A 22,941-nucleotide genomic window follows, 5' to 3' on the forward strand; every position below is an offset into this window, starting at 1 on the left:
GTCTGCAATTTTCAATCAACGCCACTGACCCCATTGCTCACAAAACCTGTTCTCAGTGAATACAAACAGATGTTATGGCTCAGTAGGTCCAGCAAATTTGTATTGCATTTTGCTTACTTGACTCAGTTATTTGCAGAATGTTTTTCTGCCATATCAGTTTGTCACCATTTCCATAAAATTTCAAAACAACTGATTTTAACCTGTTTTTACTTTCCTATCAAACCCAAAACAACAATAACCAAAACTTTGGAGAATATCAGTTACCCATAATATGAAAATGTTAGACAACTTTGGAAACAACTATTTGACTTAACTTTTGCTTAATTTCAATCAGTGCAGTATATAATTAGTGTGTTGGATTGATGTCTTCATAAAATATGACTTATAAGTCATTAAATTACATTTATATATATAATATATATGTGTAAAAATATAACATGTATGTAGATCCCACTTCAGATAATTCTCTTACAGAGCAGTTTCGAGACCCTTTTAATCCTAAAGAGAGAATTTAATTGGGCTGTTTATTCCAACCTCCATTCTTAAATCCAAGCCCTGGAGAGACTTCAAAATCTACCACTTTTAACTATCAATAGTTAAACATTTGCATTCAATTAAACTAATTAACTGTGCATAGCAAAGTGTGTTATTCATATTTTTTTAAATGAAAGTTATGATTAAAAAAGAAATATCTGGACATCCTGAATAATTGCAAAGTGCAGAAAATTATGAGCAGGCAGGAAAAAACCACCATAATGGTAGCACACAGAAGTAAATGTTGCTTTATTTTGGAATCTAAAATAAATTTAGTATCCCAAATGTTGATTAAGTTAACAAGGTTTATTTCACGAGTGCTCGCTCATCTATTCTACTGCTTACATCTTGAATCTGCCCAATTTCTCCTTCACTCTTCCCATCAGCCCAGCCTCTAATTTGTTTGCCTGCTTCTGTCTTACCTCCCTTCAGACTTCTTGCACACTGCACCCTTACTGAAATCACTTCAATGACATTTATTGCTTTTGGGTGAAATGATCATCTCAAAAAAGCACCACGAAGCAGAGTGCAATATCAGACCAATAATCCAAAGACCTTTGAATGACTTTGCAGGGTTGTTCTGAAACTCAGGTTATTTGTGAGAAAAAGGCATTTGAAGAAGCCTATAAACTCGCGAGCTGAAAGCTTGAGTGGGTATTGGTTAGGCCTTTGAATGGAATGCCAAATGTAAAGTGTTTTTCGTGTTTTGATTTAATTTTTAATTGTTTAATTTTGTTAAATTTTAGAAAATTATATACATTATTTTTAGAATTATTTGAAACAATGTTACTCTTTGAGTGACAAGTAGCCGAGAACAATGTAAGTCAGAAAACAGGGTTCTAATATCACTGATATTCTGCTTGGCCTTGGGATGAGATTTGGTTCTCAAACAACTGAGAAATGAAAAGATGTAACACACATACACACACACACACGTGCACATTGATTTGATACGGGTAGTGTTATAAAAAACTAACCTTTCCACTATTCATGGAAAAGGATAAAAATAAACAATAAAAGTACAGCTGTCCTGACTTAGACACATACTGAGATTAGTATGTGTACTAAAAATGACAATTTCCCCATTGCATGAGATACAGCAAACACCTGCTTATTCTGTGCTGTGAAGACTCTTAAATTTTGCAAATGACTCCCAGTTGTCTCAACTTACCAGGTTTCCAGAGAAAATGAGATGCTGGGAAGAAAAGCTGCATTATGAGAAAGTGAGATCCGGTATTTTGATGACATGACCAGAGTATAATGGAAATATTCCTATCAGTGAAAAGCTAACATACTCTTTTGTTCATTCTGGACAGCTTGGGCATCAAAATACAGTATTTTCCCTCACCCCAAAGAGAATTATTCTGGAGCTTGATTGATTATTTTATCATGTTAATCTTTGATGACCAAAATGAAAGAGTCATGGATGCAAAACAGAACAGAGCTATGCCAATTAGCCTTTGTCTCAGTCAGGATATCAGTAGCAAGTAGATTGAAACTGAAGTAAGGGTAATTTGAGGAAGGCTTAAGAAAGAGACTATTTATGCAGGTTTAGGAAAATACAAGGAATAGTGGATCTAAACACTCTCGGTCCATAAAACATAAGGAGGAGAAGTACCACTGGCTCTGGAAGCAGACAGTTTTCTAGGGAAGGTAACTTTGGGAGTTAGAGTCAGAGTGCACAGCCAGCTTGAATAAACCATCCTAGAGGGAACCTGGAGAACGAATACCTGAACTCACTCTTTCCTCCCACAGAGCTTTGGAGGGTCACCCTACTGCTGACCCCGAATGGGAAACAGTAGGTAAGAGAGCCCATAGCTGTAATCCATAGAACCCAGCAGGGTGTATTATAGGGGCAAATGGGAGGTATTCAGCATAGCCATTCATTGTAGTTTACCTAGCATCTAGCACACGGTTAGCACATGGTAAATGCTCCTCAAAATTAGTCCAATGAAAAGGCATATGGAACCGAAACCGGTTTAGCTCAGTGGATAGAGCATCAGCCTGTGGACTGAAAGGTCCCAGATTCAATTCTGGTCAGGGATATGTACCTTGGTTGCGGGCACATCCCCAGTGGGGGGTGTGTAAGAGGCAGCTGATCGATGATTCTCTCTCATCGATGTTTCTGACTCTCTATCTCTCTCTCTTCCTCTCTGTGGAAAATCAATAAAATATATTAAAAAAAAGAAAAGAAAAAGAAAAGGCATATGGAATCTGTTAGTGATCAACACTGAACACAGTGACATATATTATTTTTTCCTAGTTATCATTGAGTTTCATGTTTCAGATTGACTATAAACCCATGATTTCAATAAATTTAAGAGTAATTTTATTCTCCCTATCTAACTTTATATACCCCTTTGTATTTCTCCAGTGACACTTAAAGTTTTCTTTCTTGTGTGAAAACTACTGAATAGAATCAGTGAGAAAATGGTAAGTTTTTCCCCTAAGGGGTATCTCCTCTCTCTCTCTCTCTCTCTCTCTCTCTCTCTCTCTCTCTCTCTCTCTCTCTCTCTCTCTTTTATCTCTCTTTTTCTCCATGCTAAACATACACAGTTTGGGTGCTCTATAGTATATAGCATAGGGCTGTAAGCATACTTGCAATGAAGGTTTGTAATCATATCAATTCAAATACTATGATTACATCAAATCACAATTTTTAATTTTCTGCATTTACTATTCTTGCATTTATTTCCTCTAAAATTTACTAAATACCTTCTTCCTATCTAGCATTGTACTAAGAACTTAGATTTCAATAAGGAGTAAGGTTCCTGTCCTTATAGGGCTTACATTGGGAGAAGAGAGACTGTATACAAACTAGCAATCCTGATATGACTCAATGTGCTATGTGGGGGGGGTGGGTGGGTTACAAAATGATCCTTTTGCTGGTAGGGAACAAGCAAAGAGAATAGTGGGACAGGGAGGGAAAACAAAACCAGCAATGTCCTATACCCAAACACAGCAAGCTCTAGAAGAATGAAAGGCTATTTTATTTATTTGTTTGTTTATTTATTTATTTATTTATTTATTTATATTTTATTGATTTTTTTTTACAGAGAGGAGGAGAGAGGGATAAAGAGCTAGAAACATCGACGAGAGAGAAACATTGACCAGCTGCCTCTTGCACACTCCCTACTGGGGATGTGCCCGCAATCCATGTACATGCCCTTGACTGGAGTCAAACCTGGGACCCCTCAGTCCATAGACCAATGCTCTACCACTGAGCCAAACCGGTTTCAGCTGAAAGGCTATTTTAGAAAGGATTTTCTAAAAGAAGGATGCATTTTCTTACATTGCACTTGGATTCCTACAACTTAAATACTTCATTAGTATTCAAAAGGTGCCCAATAATTGATGCCAGAATAAAAAGAAACTGCAAAGCAAAGGAAGAAGAAAGAGGTTGGGGATAGGATCAGAATAGACAGTTCTCCAAAGAAGACATACAGATGGCCAGTAGACATATGAAAATATGTTCAATGTCAGAGAAATGCAAATCACAACCACCATGAGCTATCACCTCACACATGTCAGAATGGATATCATCAATAAATCAACAAGCAACACGTTTGGTGAGGATGTGGAGAAAAAGGAACCCTTGTACACTGCTGGTGAGAATGCAGACTTGTGGAAAGCAGTATGATGTTACCACAGAAAATAAAAAAAAAGAACTGCCTAATGACCCAGAAATTCCATTTCTGGGAATATATCCAAAGAAACCAAAACACTAATTAGAAATAATATATGCGTTCCTATGTTCATTGCAGAGTTATTACAATAGCCAAAATTTGGAAGCAGCCCAAGTGTCCATCAGTGATTGAGAGGATAAAAAGACCATGGTACCTTTGCACAGCGGAATACTACTTAGCCATAAAAAAGAAGGAAACCTTATCTTTTGCAATAGCAGGGATAGACCTGAGATATTATGTTATGTGAAATAAAACTGGTCAGAGAAAGACAAATAATTTCACTCATATGTGGAATCTAATGAACAAAATAAACTAACAAAATAGAAACACACTCAGATGTAGAGAACAGACTGACAGCTGTGGAAAGGGAGAGGTGTTAGGGGAGGGTGAAAAAGGTGAAGGTATTAAGTAAAGAAAAAGAAAAACAACCTCATAGACATAGCCATTACCAGAGGGAGAAGGGGTTGGGGAGGTATGAGTGAGTAAAGAGGGGATGTGATGGAAGGAGAGTTGACTCGTGGTGGTGAATACACATATAAATATACAGAATTGCATACCTGAAACCTATATGGTTTTATTAACCAATGCCTCCCCCCTCACCAACTAATTCAATTAAAAAGAAATAATTTGGGGGATAGAGTTTGTTGAAGACATATAAAAAAGGGTATTAACTTAAAAGACGATCTCCTGAACAGAAGGGCTATTTAGTCACAGTAAAATGGAAAGTGAAGTAAAACCAATTATTCAGAATGAAGGAGAAGAAAATATGGGCTGTAGAAAGTAATAATTTTACATTCTGATTTCTTTGTTGATTAAAGTAAGTGTGAGATTGTGGGAAGGGCACTATCTTTGCCACTTATCTACATAACTCTAGCAAATCTCTCAATCTATTTGTGACTCAGTGTCTTACCTTGAGAAATATGAAAATGTTACTGGCCTCCCAGGATTGTTCTGAAGAATAGCAAAGTGATAGACAACATGCCTGGATCACAGTGTTGCTGAGAATTACTGTAACCTTATCTAATGTTTGCCATTTTTACTTTGGGAAAGTATTCAATGTATGCAGAGCCACATCACATATCAAACCAACACTCTGATTAAAGTTATTTGTGCACAGCTTTATGGCTGCACTGCAGAGCCTCATCAAGCTTTGAATGCCATCAGACTCACTGCAACACCGAAAGAGCCAAACCTCCCGAGCTCTCCTCCATTTTCCCACTTCTGCCTCTGAGATGTGCTAACCTCTGGTCCTGAAAGGCAATGCTAGCTAGTTGTATCCTATTGTCCCAGGGATACGAAGGGGTCGACAGTTGGGATGCTAGATCTCTGAAAGTGAGAAACTACTTCAAACAATGACTTGAAGGCAGTATTAAATTGAAGTGGCCAAGTGGATATTACTATTATTTTTCCACATAAGCTAAAGACATTCATGAGCCTTTTCTTCCACAGGTGACATCCAGCTGAAGTGTCAGCTGTATTTGGCTCCAAAGCTCATTTCTTTATTTTGATGCCAGTTCTCCTACCACTTAATATTATTAATGTTAAGTTCTCCCACATTTTCTGATAAGAAGAGACCCCAGTGAACCACTTCCAAAAAAGAGTTTCTTTTCTACTTGTGGACATATTTTTGAGAGTTTAAGGAACATGATTAGAATAATTAATATTTTATATATATAATTATTGTATTGAAGCATAGGCATAGATTCCAAAATGTGAATCTGTAGCTCTCTCATTTCCATTTCAAATTAAACTACATTATACTTCACTTTAGCAGAAAATGAGTTATTAAAATGACCAAAAGGATATGGTTTAAATTTTAAGAAACTTGAAATAAGCAGACTCAAAGTTGTTACAAAAATTAAAAAGAGGACAGATCATAGAATTAAAAAATTAATCTCACATACTTTATTTTTTTAGTTGTTTAAATATAAAATTTTTTAAATTTGTGAGCCAGTTATAACTTAGACATATAACAACCATTTTGTGTATAAAGCTTTTGAGGCTTGGGATCCACAAGCTGTAATAAAAGCTCAGATAAGGAAACAATATGACACAGATAGCTTAGCAATTAATCATTCTGAGCCTCATTTAAAATTATGTTATCCATTGGGAAAAACTCTACTTAACATTTTTGTTTGTTTGTTTGTTTGTTTTATACATTTTCACTATCTACTACAGTATGAAATATTCAAGAAGCCCTTGGTATAATGAAATAAATGTTAGAAAGCCTTTTTTATGATGAATAAGTAAAGATGCAAGAAATTAGTTTTGTAACAGCTTCTAAAACTATAATTAACACATTCTTGAGAAACAACAAGGAAGTATAACTTTTCAAGCTAAGTACCCAATTTAAACCATTGGGTCAACTTTAAGAGGAATAATATGTGATCATTATTATAAATATTAAAATAATTCCTACTCATGTTATACAAAGCTTACCTATAGTGTTTCTGTATATTTTAATGGCATAGGGAAATCTAAGGCACTTTTAACTATACAATATGTCTTTATCAAAAATAGATGGTGATATGGTGAGTTTTGTTCTAAAAGCTAAATAATCTTTTTTGTCTTAATAAATATATATTGTGGATATGTTTGACATATAGGAATTTTAAAATTAAGAGTGCAAGCATATACTTTCCTGGAGTTTCTTCATTCAAAACACTTTTTTTCTTTCTACTTCCTCATGACCCAGGTAACCCACTGACCTTTGTGTTCTCTTTCTTCTCAAGTCAAAATTTCCCCTCTTCTAACATGACCTTCATTACATTACTTCTCACTTGCTAATCTATTTTTATAGCAGGATGTCCCAATCTCAGCACTATTGCCATTTGGAGCCACATACATTTCTGTCATAGGTAGCTGTACAATATTTAGCAGCTTCCCTGGTCTCCACCGAGAGAAAATAGTGATGCAACTACCACTCTCAGATGTGACAACCAAAAAGCTCTTATGATATTGCCTCAAAGCCCCTGGGTGAACAAAATAACCCTGCTTGAGAACCACTGATTTAGAGCAACTTGTGCACATAACTTCACGTTCACCTTTGATGATGTCCCTCATTGTATGGGACTTTGTTCAGAGGTGATGCTCAGTTAACACTTGTTAAAGAATTCAGAGTTAGATGGTGTTCTATTGCTGTGATGCTTTTCTAGAATAATAAACATGCTATTCTTACAAAGTGAACTTCCAGTTTCATTTGAGGACTTAAGCTTCTACGAATATTTTGGATTTATTTTTCAATATTTGGAATAGAAAGAGGAGAGAAGACAGTGTTTTTCCATATTGATATATCTCATTTGTCTCAATTTCTAATGTGACTTTGTAGTTTTGTTTTTTTAATGATTTTCTTTTTTTAACTACTAGAAAAAAATGACAGAAATCTATTTAAAAAGAGCAAAAAGCAGGTAAAGTGAAAAAATAAAAGGAGAGGAAGAAAAAAATATGAACAAAGTCAACAGGGTTTTCTATGCTTATAAACCCATTAAAAAAAGCTGAATTTAAATAAAAATATTTTCAAAAGAAAATATACCTTTACATTTGAAGATAAAACTTTTAATAGTAATTGGTTTTTAAATTTTTAATCTTATAGTTAATTTCCTAACAGATACACAAGGAAAAAACATAATAGAGAAAAAAAATGAGAAAGAAAATTTTAACAAGAAGTAGACAAAGAAGAAAATGAAATAAGGGAAGATTTTATGAGAAAAAAAGTAAAATATGAATGTCTCAAAAAGCACACTTATATTCCTAATGGATCATAAGACCTTTCATATAACATGTAGATCTATTGAATAACATGTGAATAGTTTAAAACAATTATTTTTTTTGCAGAGTATGTGTTAGAGATTAAGGGAACAAAAATTACTTTGTTTTACTGATCATGAGGTAAATGAAAATGTACTTATCTATAGGTTGAATTTCACTTAGTTCTGTATTGTTGACTTGAAAAGTCATGAGAGGGAAGTCCAAGTAATGTCATTCCGAGTATTTGGCCTTCACACTTATTATCAAGAAGATGAACACACAATGGGCTAAGAGCACTGAATCTAGACATCTAGACTAGCTGAGTTTGATTCTGGCTCCCCGCTTTCTAGCTGTGTGACCTTGGATTTCTGTTCCCCTAGAAGCAGACTCTGACACAAGCACTCAAGGTAAATGGTCTAGCTGGGAAGGAATCCCAGGAAACACTGATAGGGGCCTGAAGAGGTGAGAAAAGGAAAAAGCAATATGGTATCCAGCCAGCCTTCGGAGGGAGAATGGAGCTCTGTACTATAGGGGACTTCTGGAGTCTATGCAAAACACAAGTGAGAATTGGCCCAACTGAAGAAGCTGGATTTTGTATTTTTGTTTTTTAATTTGTCAACTTCCTATATTTCCTTGGTTGTGGGCTGGTTCCTGGAGCATTAACTCATGGCACTGAGCATGCTCCTGCGGCCCCTCAGACAGAAAGTGGCAGAGTTTGCGGTTTGCAGTGCTAGCTTACACTTCAAATGGTGTATTTGAAAGTTATAACACCAGTGTGATCTTTCTAAATTGAATTAACAAAATATAAGGTTTTGATTAACAGAACTTCACTATAATAAATATTAGGATAAATGTTTAGATAACTGCAAGAATATCTATACTGGAAACAGAGACTCTTCATGCTACCACAATATCGGGTGTGTAAAGGGGATGATTGATCCTATAATTAATTGGAAATGTTCACCTACCTGCTAGGCAAGTAGCAAAGTAATCCACAGGATAGAACCCAAGTTCCTCCATTTCAACATGCCCAATGTCAAATGCTCACAGAATAGTATAGAAACCCATATAAATAAGATCCACTAAGAATTCAACTTTTTATGCTTCTTAGTTAACAACTCTAGAAGCTGAGTTTCCTTTGAATCCAACGGAACATAACATGAAAAGGGACATTTGGAAGTCATAAATATAAACCATGACTTAAGGCCCAATTTTAGCAATTGAAGACTGTATTCTCTACTATATTTCCTTTTAGGCTGTGCCATAAATGATTCAAATATTCAGCAAATTTTCATCTTATCTCCCCTTTACTTTATTATTTTATAAAGGATATGGTATTGCTGGCTAACTTTATTAGTCTGTGCTAATGAATACTGAAAAGGGTCTGTGATAGAATTAGAAGAGAGGGCATGAATATAAACTCAGAAATACTTTGGCTTACCTCTGTTTGTGATTGAACAATGGTTATGTTATATGAGGCAGTAGTATTCCTCTCTCCAACCTCCCTCATTTTGGAAATATACATAAATCTCTATTTGAGCAGGTGGAAAAGAGAACTGTAAAGAGATCGCAGGTGACAGTGGAGAATCCTCCATTATCACCAAAGATGTAGAAAGAATGTTTGCATTTCTTCTGGCTCAAGTGAACCCCACAGGGGAAAGCTGGGCTTCAGCCTCTTGCTAGAGCCCCATTCCAGAGGGCTGGCCAGTAGGAGCAAATATTGAAGAAGCAAGAAGCTATGGCACATGCTGCAGGAGGCATCACTGAGGAGTCTCTGAAGGGAGCTGGAACAAGGTACACTTCTCAAGGAACTGAAAATATACAATGGCCCCTAACACTGGGCCCCTCGGAAAGCCAGCATTTAGATGCGACCATACAGAGAACTCTAAAGACATTTACCTCCTTCCCTTCTGTTTCTGCCTCCCAAATTGCTATAGCAGAAAAGGGAAGCAAAGAGCACACCAAGCTCCCTTTATCCCGTAGGTTCTTGGATCTGATCATGCCTGTTTGGGGATGATGAGGTTGGTAGGAATAGGTTTCCATAGAGTATGACTGAAGGTAGCTATTAGAGAAAATGCAAAGCTGTTTCATATCTATGGCTTGAGAATTTTAATTATGTGCCTCCCCACTAAAAGACATACTCAATAAAGCCAGAAAAGTAGAGTAAAAAAGAAAAAGGGAGACCAAGTCTGAAATAAAGATATGTTAAATAGAGTGGTTACTGTGATTGCAGATCCTCTTACCTACCACCATCCGTGTTTAATGTTGCCATACAATACATGGTATAAAAATAAATACATGTGCCAAATTCCATACACCAAAATTGATATAGATGCAGTATTTTTGGTGTGATTCTATGCTAAAACATAGGCTGTATACATGTGTGTGTGTTCTATAAATGCATACCTATAAAAACAAAGTTTTATATTCTTATATACTCTGGAAATAAAGCTATAACACTATTTATATGATATATTAGAATTGTATTGACATTTATAAAGTTCAGAAAACCTTGAAAGATCATGGATTCAGGGTTAATGTTCTGAATATTTCTGTATTTCTTGATAAGCTCTCATGAGCTCAGCTTATTTTTCCTTTTTGGAACCATCCCAAGATGTAGGCTAGGTTTGCATATCAAATGAAAAAACAAAAGAGCATTTAAATGCACACTCTCGGAAAGTACCAAGTGTTAAAGACAGGCCAAATACCTACATGGCACTTACCTTGGCATTATGTTTGATGTAGTTAGAAAAATTAAATATCTATAAAAAAATAAGCCTGGAGCATTTTCATCACAGAAAAAAAAATTCTTTTCTGAGGATCTCTCATGAATGAAAACCATACCCTTTTATTTATATTTATGATCTCTGTGGTGTGATTTATTATGTTCTAGAGTTTGAGTCTGCATTTGGGTCTTTTTGACTCATACTGACATTTTCAATAATCTCTCAGAAATGCCAGATCATAAATGCACATAATTACCAAAATATAATCAATCACAAAGCAACTTGAAATAAAGGTTAATAGTAATATCCTAGAAGCTTATGAGGTGGGAACTTTGCCATGTGAAGCAGATTTGAGTTTTAAATAAAATAATTACCTCTTGTCCCATTTCAAAGTGAAAGTTGAAAACTTTTCTCATATAAATTTGGGATAAGATTAAATTTCCCTTCTGGAAACACTAAAGCAGGAGATTTTACATTTGAAATCAGGATTTGGGGAATTATCATTTTTGGGGAGTTGCCAAAACCAGCAAACACTGAATCTTCATACTAAATTAAAGAGACTATCACAGCTATGGATATTCAAAACTAGGCTTTGCTAAATATTTTGAAGTTAAAATCACCAAGAAGAGTCAACCATTCAATACAGTTTTTGTATTAAGCAAACCCTACTAATATTAAAATTATTCATAAGAGCTAAAAATTTGGTAATTTTCTGTTGACCATATCTTCCATTCTTATTGCTTTAATTTATTCTAGTAAAATTATTAATACCATTTATAATAATTCTTATGTTGAATTTTACCTAGGTGTTCAGTTTATTATCATATTCAATATGTTACTTACTCTGTGAGGTTTGAGTGTCTATGAACTTCTTTATCAAGGCATCAGTCGTTTGGGTATAAAGACTGAGAGCATATCTCAGAGACTGAAGATCTGGGCTTTTCTCCAAGAAATTCTTTTTGAGACCATTTCCTCCCGCATGAAAGTATTGCTAAAAAGGAAAATAAGTACTATAAGTAAAGACATTTGGAAACAACACTGGAGGACAGGTTTCATTGCTGTAAGAGTAAAGCTCAAATGGAATGATACAGTATGTCCAATGTAAAGTAGCTACAAAGTGCTACCACATTCTCATTGCTAAGTCATCACCATCTAGTTCAATTTCCCTCAATATCTCCAAAATGATGCAGACCCAAGATCCTTGAGGCTTAAGGCTTTTCCTCTTACTCAAAACTTTAAGCATATGAGATCATGAGGATGCAGAGGTCAGCATCCTTTAGAATGATACATTTAAGTAATAATTGAGTTGGCTATTGGCTTCTCTTTCCAGAGGATGAGAAAAATATCCAGAGTTAGTGAAGTTTTGCAAGGAAGGCAACTTAGTCACATGATTACAGACACTATTTGTGTTTCAAGGCCATGTACTTGCTAGTCTAACTTTCCCATCCTGTCATCATGCAATGGTGCAGATACAGGCCAATCTAAAGGGGCAGAGTGGACCTTAGAAAATCAACATCCCCTGAACCATTTACCTTATGTCCAGTAAAATAAAATAGTTTTTTTTTAAAATTTTGTTTTGTTTTTGTTTGTTTGTTTTTTTTAATACCATCCAACAAACTAAAGAACTATAACAGTATAGTTTAGGTAAGATAATACAGAAGCTGTAAGCATTTTGACTATTAATATGGTCACCGAAGGATGTTAGCATTTGCCTGTTGCAAGTATTATGCATGACATCTTTTTGGAAAGCAGAATATGCAGAGATATGTAATAGAAATAAAAATGTTTTCCCCCAATTATTTACAGATTATAATACATACCATTTATAATATTCTCTAATTGCTAGATAAATAGCTGTTTTCTCTTTCTGTACCAACAATACTAAACTTCACACTCATTGCAATGTGGCTCCCTATGGTCTGTGATCCCAAAAAAATTACATATTTAAAAAAATTCAACAAATAATTTTGATACATGTTCTCAACTGAATGTGTGTCATCCCTCTGTATTATTCATAATTATTTAAAATTTCTCCCCTATTCAAGGGGAGGTGTAGAAAAATATTCTGTACATTTGAAGGCATCCGAGTGCACTTTTAAACAGTATAATATAGAGAGGATTCAGGGCATAGGTCAGAGAAAGTACGAATTGGGGACATAATCTCAAGAAAGACTGCTCCAATTATAGACACCCTCCCCAAGGAGAAAAATTATGGTCACTTAAAATTCCAATAGAAAAATAGAAAGAAAAAAAAATTTATTTTTTATTTTTTATTTTTTTAAATTTTTTTAAATTTTTAATTAAATTATCTTTGTATATATACCATTGCCCTCAACATTTTTTTTAAAAAAAGAACAAAAGTATAATATTTAAGTTTGTTTTACAACTTTGATCATCTTATAAAAATGTTAAATTTTTTTTTCCCAAGTAGAAAATATTTATTGAGGACTATGAATCCAGAATTCTTTTAGTTGCCTTGGTGATTAAAAAAACACAACATATGATCATTTCTTTCTTCATGAAACATGATATGCTATTTGAGGTGAGAAAATATTAAATACATGTATTAAAAGGGAAAGGTTTCCCGATAATTTGGCTCAGTGGATGGAGTGTCAGCCTGGAGACTGAAGGATACCTGTATTGATTCTGCTCAAGGGCACATGCCCAGGTTGTAGGCTCGATCCCCAGTAGAGGGCATGCAAGAGGCACCCAATCAATGATTCTCTAATCATTGATGTTTCTATCCCTCTATCCCTCTCCCTCTTTGAAATCAACAAAAATATTTTTTTAAAGGGAAAGGTTTAGTTTGGTCTTGACAATTCTGCTAAAGGAACCATGGAGCCATCAAATATAATAACTCACCCTGACAGTAAAGAACAGTGGGGTAAATTGAACCAAGAAGAGGCAGGATATTCTAAAGGAAACACATTTCCCTCTCACTGTTTCTCAAATAAGCTCCAGTTTTATTAAGCTTAAGCATAAATCCTGGAAGATAATATGTATATAAAAAAAGACATATAAGAAGAAGAATAAGCAATAGCTATAATGGTGTTTTTTTTGCCAAATCTTGGTACTAATGAAAGTTGTTAGGAAAGATTGTGAAATATTTTAAAATAGTAAAAAAAGGATTAGTGGGTATTCTCCATAGTGTACCCATCTGGGTTATTTCCTTTCTATTGTTTTTAAGCTACTTAAAACTCTGTAAGATGTAGAAAATGGGTACTAATATAAATGACCTTTGTTCATATCGAAATTAATTATTTCTGGTAGGGTGTAACTGATTATTGTTGTGTGGGTAAATCTGTTTTACCTCTATTTGTAAATTTCCTTTGGCTTTTCTTACTGCTTATCTTTATGTGTGGTTCTTGAAATTCTTCTTTGAGCCACTTGTAAGAGCTTACTGGCTCTCTCAACAATAGATGAATTAAATAACATTTTTGCTTGTTTTATAATTCCCTGAATATAACAATTATGCCCTCTTTTAAAAACTGTGTTTTAATTGTGTATGCAAAGTAGTGTGGGTGACAGCATTCATAAGGGTGACCATAATTTTTACTGTCTAATTTGTGAGAATAGGGCCATAGGCCTGTAGCTCACTCTAATATCTGCCTTCCTGTCTGTTTTTTCTCCCTCTGTTCCTTAATAAATATTTATTAATGCTATACCATGAGCCACAACTTGTGCTGGTCATCAAGGATATGAAGCTAAAGAGGGCCAGAGGTTGTTCTCAAGGGAATTATAATCTAATCTTACCTAATAGTAGACAAACATTTAAATTGACCATACCTCCACAACACACACACAGCTAATTAGGAGTGAGTATGTAAATTAACCCAACAAAGATGGTGGGTTAATTTGCATATGCAGGCACTGAGTGACTGGGAGGGGTTGGGCACTGCTATGAGGGGGGCTCTGGCCAGGAGCGAGGATGTGCAGGCACCTGGGGGGCCAGGAGTGAAGCCAGGGGAAGGAAGGCCTATTCCTGCACGAATATTGTGCAATGGGCCTCTAGTAGAAAATATAACCAAAAGGCCAAAATGACTTCAATAACACATTGCAGGTATTGGAGAAATTATTTGAATTTAATATGTTCAGTAAATACTTGTTAAAGAATTTAACCTGTCTTCTTTGCCGGGACCGGTTTAGCTCAATGGATAGAGCGTCGGCTTGGGGACTGAAGGGACCCGGGTTCGATTCCTGTCAAGGGCATGTACCTTAGTTGCGGGCATATCCCCAGTAGGGGGTGTGCAAGAGGCAACTGATCAATGACTCTCTCTCATCGATGTTTCTAACTCTCTATCTCTATCCCTTCCTCTCTGTACAAAATCAATAACATATATTAAAAAAAAAAAAAAAAAAAAAAGAATTTAACCTGTCTTCATGTTATGATCACTCCCAGGAAAGTCTGGTCGGAATACCATCTCCAGGGAATAATGCTACTGTGGCAAATCATCTAAGAGAGGAAACAAGCTTTCGTTGGATTTATTCTAAAGGTCAGAGAACATGCCACCCCCAACATATGCTGTGTTATATTGATGATCTTGAGCTGCAGATCTTGAGCTGCAGATGCTTGAAAAACAGCAAATGCATGCAGAGGATTTCACGGATCTGCCTAAAATCGGAACCCCTAAAGGTGCTTAAATGTCATAGGTCCCCTTGATGGGAGAAGTGTCATCAGGCAAAGAAGACTGACTCCTTTCACAGGGCAGGAGAGTAGAAGTTGACATTACACCCAAACTTTGTTACAAACTATTTCCCTTCATCCCCATTCATCTTTCCTAAAAACCATCTACTCTCCTCTAACAGGCCTACATCTCCCATCCCCTTTCCCTAGGAAGAAGGTGTTTAAATCTGAATTCTAAGCCACCTTGGGTTGTTACTCATTTTTCCCTGGGTCTCCCACATATACACAAGGTACACATGTTAATGAACTTTTGTTTTTCTCTTAGTGATCTGTCTTTCACCACAAGGGCCTCCACTAAGATCTCGGAAAGGTAGAGGAAAACTATTTTTCCTCCTCCATGATTCTATCTCAGGAAACCAGTTCCTTAGCTGAACAATGAGGTTGGCTCAAGTACCAAGCAGTCTTGGCTGATGGGAGGGAAGCTTCTAGGGAGAAATCAATGATATTGGAATTAAAGTGGGACAGAGGGTACACACATGATTGCTGATAGGAGTTTAAAGTGGCTCAACAGCTGAAACCAGTTTGGCTCAGTGGATAGAGCGTCGGCCTGCGGACTGAAATGTCCCAGGTTTGATTCCGGTCAAGGGCAAGTACATTGGTTGCAGGCACATCCCCGGTGGGGGGTGTGTAAGAGGAAGCTGGTTGATGTTTTTCTCTCATCTATGTTTCTAGCTCTCTACCCCTCTCCCTTCCTCTCTGTAAAAAATCAATAAAATATATTGAAAAAAAATAAAGTGGTTCAACATTTTTGGAGGATGATTTGGCAAATTTGATAGAAATGTTCAAGGTACATCCAAGAGTCTTCTTCTAGGAATCATATCTGCTGAGATAAAGCAAAAGTGCATAAGCCCTGGTCAGAATCCAGAATGTTACCGCAGGCTCCCCTTCCACAATAGGAAAACCTGGGAACAACCTGCATTTTTAGGACAAAGTGGCATTTATACTAATACAATAAAAGGATAATATGCTAATTAGGCTGAACATCTTCTGGACTACCTTACAGATGTCCTTCCGGACATTCTTTGTGACAAAGCCATGTTGGCGGGGGGCAAGGCAGAGGAGGTTAGAGGCAATCAGGCAGGCAGTGGAGAGCAATTAGGAGGACTAGGCCAGCCAGGGAGAGCAGTTAGGGGGATCAGGCTTGCAGGCAGGTGAGTGGTTAGGAGCCAGAGGTCCTGAGGGGTCCCAGATTAGAGAGAGTGCAGGCTGAGCTGAGGGGGACCCCTTCCCCATGCATGAATTTCATGCATTGGGCCTATAGTCTACATATAAAAGCCTAAGCAATCTTTATGATGGAAGGACTGAAATAATGGTTGCTATGACTCACACTGACCACCAGGGGGCAAATGCTCAATACAGGAGCTGCCCACTCGTGGTCAGTGGGCTCCCACAGTGGCGAACCAAGCAGTAAGAGTGAGCAGGCAGGCAGGCGAGGGGTTAGGGTCGAGCAGGCAGGCAGGAGTATGCTTAGGGGCAAGCAGGCAGGAGTGAGTGTTTCCTGATTGTGAGAGGGGGATGTCCAACTGCTAGATGTCCAATTGCAGGGATCAGGCCTAAACCAGCATTTAGATGTTCCACGAGGGGTTCTGGATTGCCAAAGGGTGCAGGCTGGGCTGAGAGACTCCCCTCACCCACGTGCATAAATTTCGTGCACTGGGCCTCTAGTATCGATAATTTTATAAGAAGACAAGTTTTAGCTAGGAAGGCATTATTTTGTAGGTCTCTGGGACATGGGGGACTATTAATGAAATGTAAATAAGGGATGTGTGTGTTTCTGAGGAACACCTAAGGGTCTCCCTAGAATTTTTCAGTTATGACACTGAACTGCCTTCTGCTAGAGGCTCTAGCAGAATAGTAAGTGATCAGAAGATTTGTAAGGGAAGAAATGATGCCTTTGTATTTTGGGTGCATTATATAATAGGAGATGTTGCAAGAACACAACCAGGACAGAAAGTAGCAAAGTTAGAGGAGAAAACAAGAAAGTAAGGTGCTGTGAGTGAAAGTCTCCATTTAGTGAATACAGACAAAGAACACATGCTACAGGCTCCTTACTCAAAGAGCAAAGGAAGTGACTTCTAGGTTTATGCAAAAGAAACCTTGATTAAATGCCACTTTATGGGAAGCCTATTACAGTGTTCAGAACCTGGGCCTTGTCTCCTAAGAGCACAGGTCTTTTTTTATTATTATATTATTATCTGTGTACATATTTTACCATTGCCCCCCCTCCCAAACATACCCACCCTCCCCAGAGTTTTGTGTCCTTTGGTTGGTTGATCTCTTATCTCCCCCAGATCTCCCTCCCCTCCCTGCTGTAATTTGACAGTCTGCTTGTTGCTTTATTGTCTCTATATCTATCTTTTTGTTTATTAGTTTATAATGTTCTTTATTATCCATAAATGAGTGAGGTCATGTGGTGTTTCTCTTTCATTGACTGGCTTATTTCACTCAGCATGATGTTCTGAGCACAGGTCTTTTTATCTTACTTGCACAGATAATCAACAGAAAGGTGATCAGACATAGTGTACACTTTGTTATTCAGAGATTTCACGTCCAGTTTTGAGTCTTTGCAAGAGCCCTGAAGGAGCAGGAGAGTAGACTCTGTATTTTGCTGAGGCTTGAGTTTGAAGGATATGAATGTGAGGCTAATAGTAGGAGTGGATGTCTTAGCTATTAAAATCCACTGTCCACAGCTCAGTGCAAGCTGAGCTGCTCCCCATTCATTATAGTAAGTATTTTGGAGGGGAACTATGTCCCAGAGGGAATTTGTGAATGCAGGGTTTGGAAGCCTTCTCAATGTTTCCATTATGCACATGGAAAGTGGATTATCTCCATTAGTTCTAAACAAGAAAAATATGACTCAGTTTCTTGTTGTTCCTCTGAAACCTGCAAAATCCCTGAACATTTCTGATGTTTTGCTTAGGCTGGTGCAAATTAGCAGAAAATAACTGGCAAAACAACACATTGGGGCAACCAATTTCCTCCTCATTCAAGAAAGGAATTCTCAAGCAGCGAGAGGACCATGAAGAGGGTGGCTGTTCAGTGCTGTGAAGGAAAAGGATGTTAGCTGGGTGACCTTCTCCCTACCTTTGGCCCCACCCTGGCTGGTATTTTCACCATAGACATAGACAGACAAAGACAGAAAGCATGTTTTTCAAGTGTGTACTTGAGCCAAAGCTCAAAGTTATTATGTTGGAGGACAGAATCTGGCTTTGGATAGGTCTTGGCAGACTGAAATGGTGGGTCAACATTTATAGGATCAGCTGACAGAGAGGAATAAAAAACCCCTTTATTTATGATACAATGTTTTCCGCAAAGTAAAGGATAGGGATGGCTTAGCTTAACGTCAGTAAAATTTAAATGAGCCATAAAGCTTTATTTGCTATCAACTTCAACATGATTTAGCAAGTGATAGGGCATCTCTCAAAGCTTATTAAATCTTATGCATTCATAGAGGCAATCAGGTCAAGACAAAGGGTGTGTGAGAGCAACAACATTCTCTTCTGGTTAGAAGAGAACTAGGATATTAGAGTTATTCCTAGGCTTCATTTCTTTAAATGAAAAATATAAAAAACTGAAGGGCATCCAAAGTAGATGAGCAGGGTTTTATAAGGTGAAGGAACATGCTATTTAATATCTGGCTGTAACAGTGTCAGGGAGCATGATCGTTTTATTCTTTGACTGAAGGGCTATCCTATACAAAAAGGAGTGGAATTATTCAAAGGACTGAAGAAGGACCAATGCGTAGCTACAAGTATCTGGGAAGCAGATTTTTGGTTCAGTATGACAACCTTTGTCACAATAAGTGCATCTTAAAATTGGAGCTGTTGCTTATGAGTTAGTGAGGTCCCGTTACTGGCTTTTAAGTGGTGGCCAGTAGGCCACGGACCAACACTGCAGACACATCTCTCTGTATGTTGAATTAATAATCCAATTCTAAGAGTTTAGAATCCTCTTCATTTCTTTGACTCTCTGCCCTATATTTTAAGATGTAATTCTTCATCTTTCCTCTGCACAATGTGATTTTTGCATAGGTTATTTAACCTCACAGATTATCAGTTCCTTTATTTCTAGAATGGGAATAAAAATAGCCTCCATTCCTGAGTGTAGTGTGGTAGAGATGAAATTAATTACTGCAACTGCTTTGTGAACTGTAAAGATCTTTCTATTTGTAAGAAAATAGAAACTTAATTGGTAGAACAACTCCCCAAACTGTAGCCCTGCTCTGTTTCCTAAGCACCAATCCCTGCCTCTAGCAGTCCACTGGGCACTTATTTTAATGTTTCTGCTGCCATATCTAACTCCAGTGTGAGGAGAAGAAAACGAGCCTCCTGCCTATGCTGCCATTCTTCTCAGTGGAGCCATGCTTCCCACTGGCCTGATACCTCGGTGTCACACTGGGCTCCTCTCTTTCTCTTGCCTCAACTTCAGATCCAAGTTCCAGTGACGTCCCTTTCCGGTGCCACTCCTGTTCATCTTTACTTTCCACCACCCTGGAGATAGCCCTCACTCATCCCATCTTATGCACTAAATAAGTGTAATTGACTTCTGTGACCAAAATCTTGAATCATTCAATCTAGTTTGCACATTCCTGTAAAATTTCCATTGCTGAAATGGTCCTTCTGGCATGCCGTATATTTTCAAAAATGCCAATGGCTCCTCATTTATAGAATCCACTGGGGGTGCAAAAGGACCTCTGCACTTTCAACCCAAACCTCATTTTACACTATTTTTATTGTACAAATGTTCAGTTACATCCAGTCCGGCGAGGAGAGTGGTCTGGTCACTGAATCCTAGCCCTGTGCTTGCTGTGGTGAAATCCTTTCTCCCTGATTATATTCAAGTCAGGAGTCTTTCTCCACCGTTCTCTCTCTGATGTCTTGCCCATCTCGCCTGGGGCTCCCTTCCATCCATCAAGACCACTCCTTCAGCTTTTCCCAATCCCTTGAATTCATAGTAGTGGCTTATTCCTCTACATCCTTACCACTTTTTCTTTTTAAACCCACATATATTCTTATTGATTTCAGAGAGGAAGGGAGAAAAAAGAGAGATAGAAACATCAATGATGAGAATAATGAATTGGTTGCCTCCTACACGCCTCACACTGAGGATCAAGACCGCATCCTGGCCATGTGCCCCGACCGGGAATTGAACCGTGACCTCCTGGCTCATAGATCAATGCTCAACCACTGCACCATGCCAGCTGGCCTCCTTACCACTTTTTAATCTGTGCCCCTCTGTTAGCATCTGTATCACCCTGTTCTACCTCTTACACCGTTGCCTTGTAAATTAACACACACCATTATTTAAATTTTAATGTGCCCTTTTCATCTTTAAATCCAGAATAAAAACTCCTTGAGAGAAGGAACAGCCCTGCTTCCCAAAGGGAAGTCTCAGAAAATACTGTGTTCCCAGGAAGCCAAAGGCCAGAGCACAAGGCCTTGAGGACTTGAGCTATTGCTTGAGGCAAAGAATCAGATTTAATAGGCAGCTTCCCTGAGAGAGAACGAAAGGTTTATTAAGAAAGGGGGAAAGTTGTACGTGGGCTCTATCAGGTTAGCAACAGAGCAGGGCTCCTCCAAAATAGCCCATTTCCAGGCAACGTGGTAGCTACATTTAAAGAGCTTTCTATGACAGGAACTGTTTTTACTTACGTTACATATGGTAACTCATTTAATTTTCGGACAGTAACCTCTTCAATCCTCTTTCGTTTCCATGGGCAAGGGCATACTTTGCACACTCGAGTTTCTCTCTCTTAATCACCCAACATCCTGCTACTCTAATTGCCCACATAGTTTCAAATATTTTATCAACATTTTATTTATATTCATTTTCTGATATTGTAAAGGCTTCCATCCTTCACAGTAATATGTTGACTTCACGGATGTAAGGGGGCCTGGTGAGGAGCACTGTTATTTATCCGAATGAAAAGAGCAATGAATAAAGTATCATTTCCCTTTTCTTGATAAATATCTAGAGATATTTTCCGTTTTGTGTGTTCTGCATGAAACTGCAAAAAACTAAAGCACTTCAACCTGATTGTAATTTGTGAGGGTAAAAAATAGTACTGCTAAAAAAAAAAAAAAATCAAGATAAATATTGCCTGCATGCTTTGCAAGACATTCCCTTTATAATCCCAATTAAAACCTTTCTAAATTCTTCAACTCTTCATGTTTGTCACATATTTGAAGATCTCTCACAGTCAATTTTTACTGACAGAAGGGAACATGCTAATGTTTCTTCACAAATTTGCAGGAAGAATTTACTTTTTCATTACATATATTATTTTGGTAGTGATTTCCCATCATCATTTATTTCCCCTTACAATTCCCGAATCATGATTTTGGTAAATTCTGGCAGACAATTTATCTTGCAATCTTGTAAACTTAGATATAATAATAACCTGCCTTTAATAGCTGAGGTTTACTTTAAGAAAATTATTTGATAGATATTTCAAAATTATTTTCTACTACAATTGGATTCCTTTTTTCCATATCAGATCAGAGGTTCAGATTCTTTACTTGGATGTTTAAGCCTTAGTATTTTGGCTCCAATCCATTGTTCTCCTCTCTCCTCCTCATCTTCTTCCTCCTCCTCCTCTACCACCACCGCCACCACCATTACCTTCTTCTTCTTTGGTGCGAAACAAACCTGCAACCTAGCTATGTGCCCTTGACTGGAAGTCAAACCCACAACCCTTCAGTCCCCAGACCATTGAATAAAACCAGTCAGGCCAATGTTCCTCTCTTATTCCCTATAATATACAGCCAGTCATGACCTAGTCCTCTTCAATAGGCTAAGTGACATTTTTCAGGCTAACCCACACCTTCTTGCATTTCACTCATGCTTTTCTGCAGCAACTTTCCCCTTGTTTTTCCCCAATTCATCTTCTAAACTCCAAATCTGTTTCTCTAGGGAGCTTTTCCCTAGGTACCCACAAATAATGTATCTCCCTTTCTGCATCCCCAACCACTTTTCCTACATTTCTTTTTATCAATTGTAGATGTTTTTGTTCATAAGTCAAGAGCAAAGCCTCTTATCTTTTGCTACCTCTTCATTGCTCACCATACTTGATATATATAGTAAACTTTCAAATAATAATTTTTGAATTACAATGCTCCAAACTAGGTAAGACATGTATTCTTCCCATAAGCAGCTGGATTTTAAATAATGCAAAAATTATGCTTATAATGATAAAAAGGAAGATGCTGAGAAATGGATACCAAATTGCCATGTGAAAAACAGGTAACAGGATGGGGTAAGACCTTAATTAGGTTAACAGCCTCAGGCATAACATCTCATATCCCAATATTTGTCTGGAATCCCAAGCAGCAGAAATGGTGTTATCTAGTATTAAATGAGCAAGTAAGTTCCAAAGCTCTATTGAATGGTATTCATATTTAGTCTAAATTCTTTTCTTTATGCCAAGAAATGCAGATTCCTAGAGGGCCCAGATTCCCATGTTTATTATTGTTAAACCTCTACATAGCTACTGCATGAAGTCAACCACACCTGCAACACACATTGCAGAGTCTTGTCAAGTCCAAATGATAAGTATTCCAGGGGA

The 22,941-nt window shown here is 37.3% G+C and overlaps 1 protein-coding gene across 4 annotated transcripts in view; it reads right to left on the reverse strand.

Moving 5' to 3' along the window:
- Nucleotides 1-22,941, reverse strand: part of UNC13C (unc-13 homolog C) — a 503,072-nt gene that overhangs the window by 32,060 nt on the left and 448,071 nt on the right. For all 4 annotated transcript variants that reach the window (XM_045582381.1, XM_036441424.2, XM_036441415.2 and 1 more), the window contains one exon: nucleotides 11,537-11,684. In XM_045582381.1, coding sequence (XP_045438337.1) covers nucleotides 11,537-11,684 — 148 coding nt within the window. The remainder of the gene's footprint in view (nucleotides 1-11,536; nucleotides 11,685-22,941) is intronic.

The sequence above is a fragment of the Pipistrellus kuhlii genome, unplaced genomic scaffold (assembly GCF_014108245.1).
Source record: "Pipistrellus kuhlii isolate mPipKuh1 unplaced genomic scaffold, mPipKuh1.p scaffold_m20_p_1, whole genome shotgun sequence".
In the NCBI taxonomy this organism is placed as follows: domain Eukaryota; kingdom Metazoa; phylum Chordata; class Mammalia; order Chiroptera; family Vespertilionidae; genus Pipistrellus; species Pipistrellus kuhlii.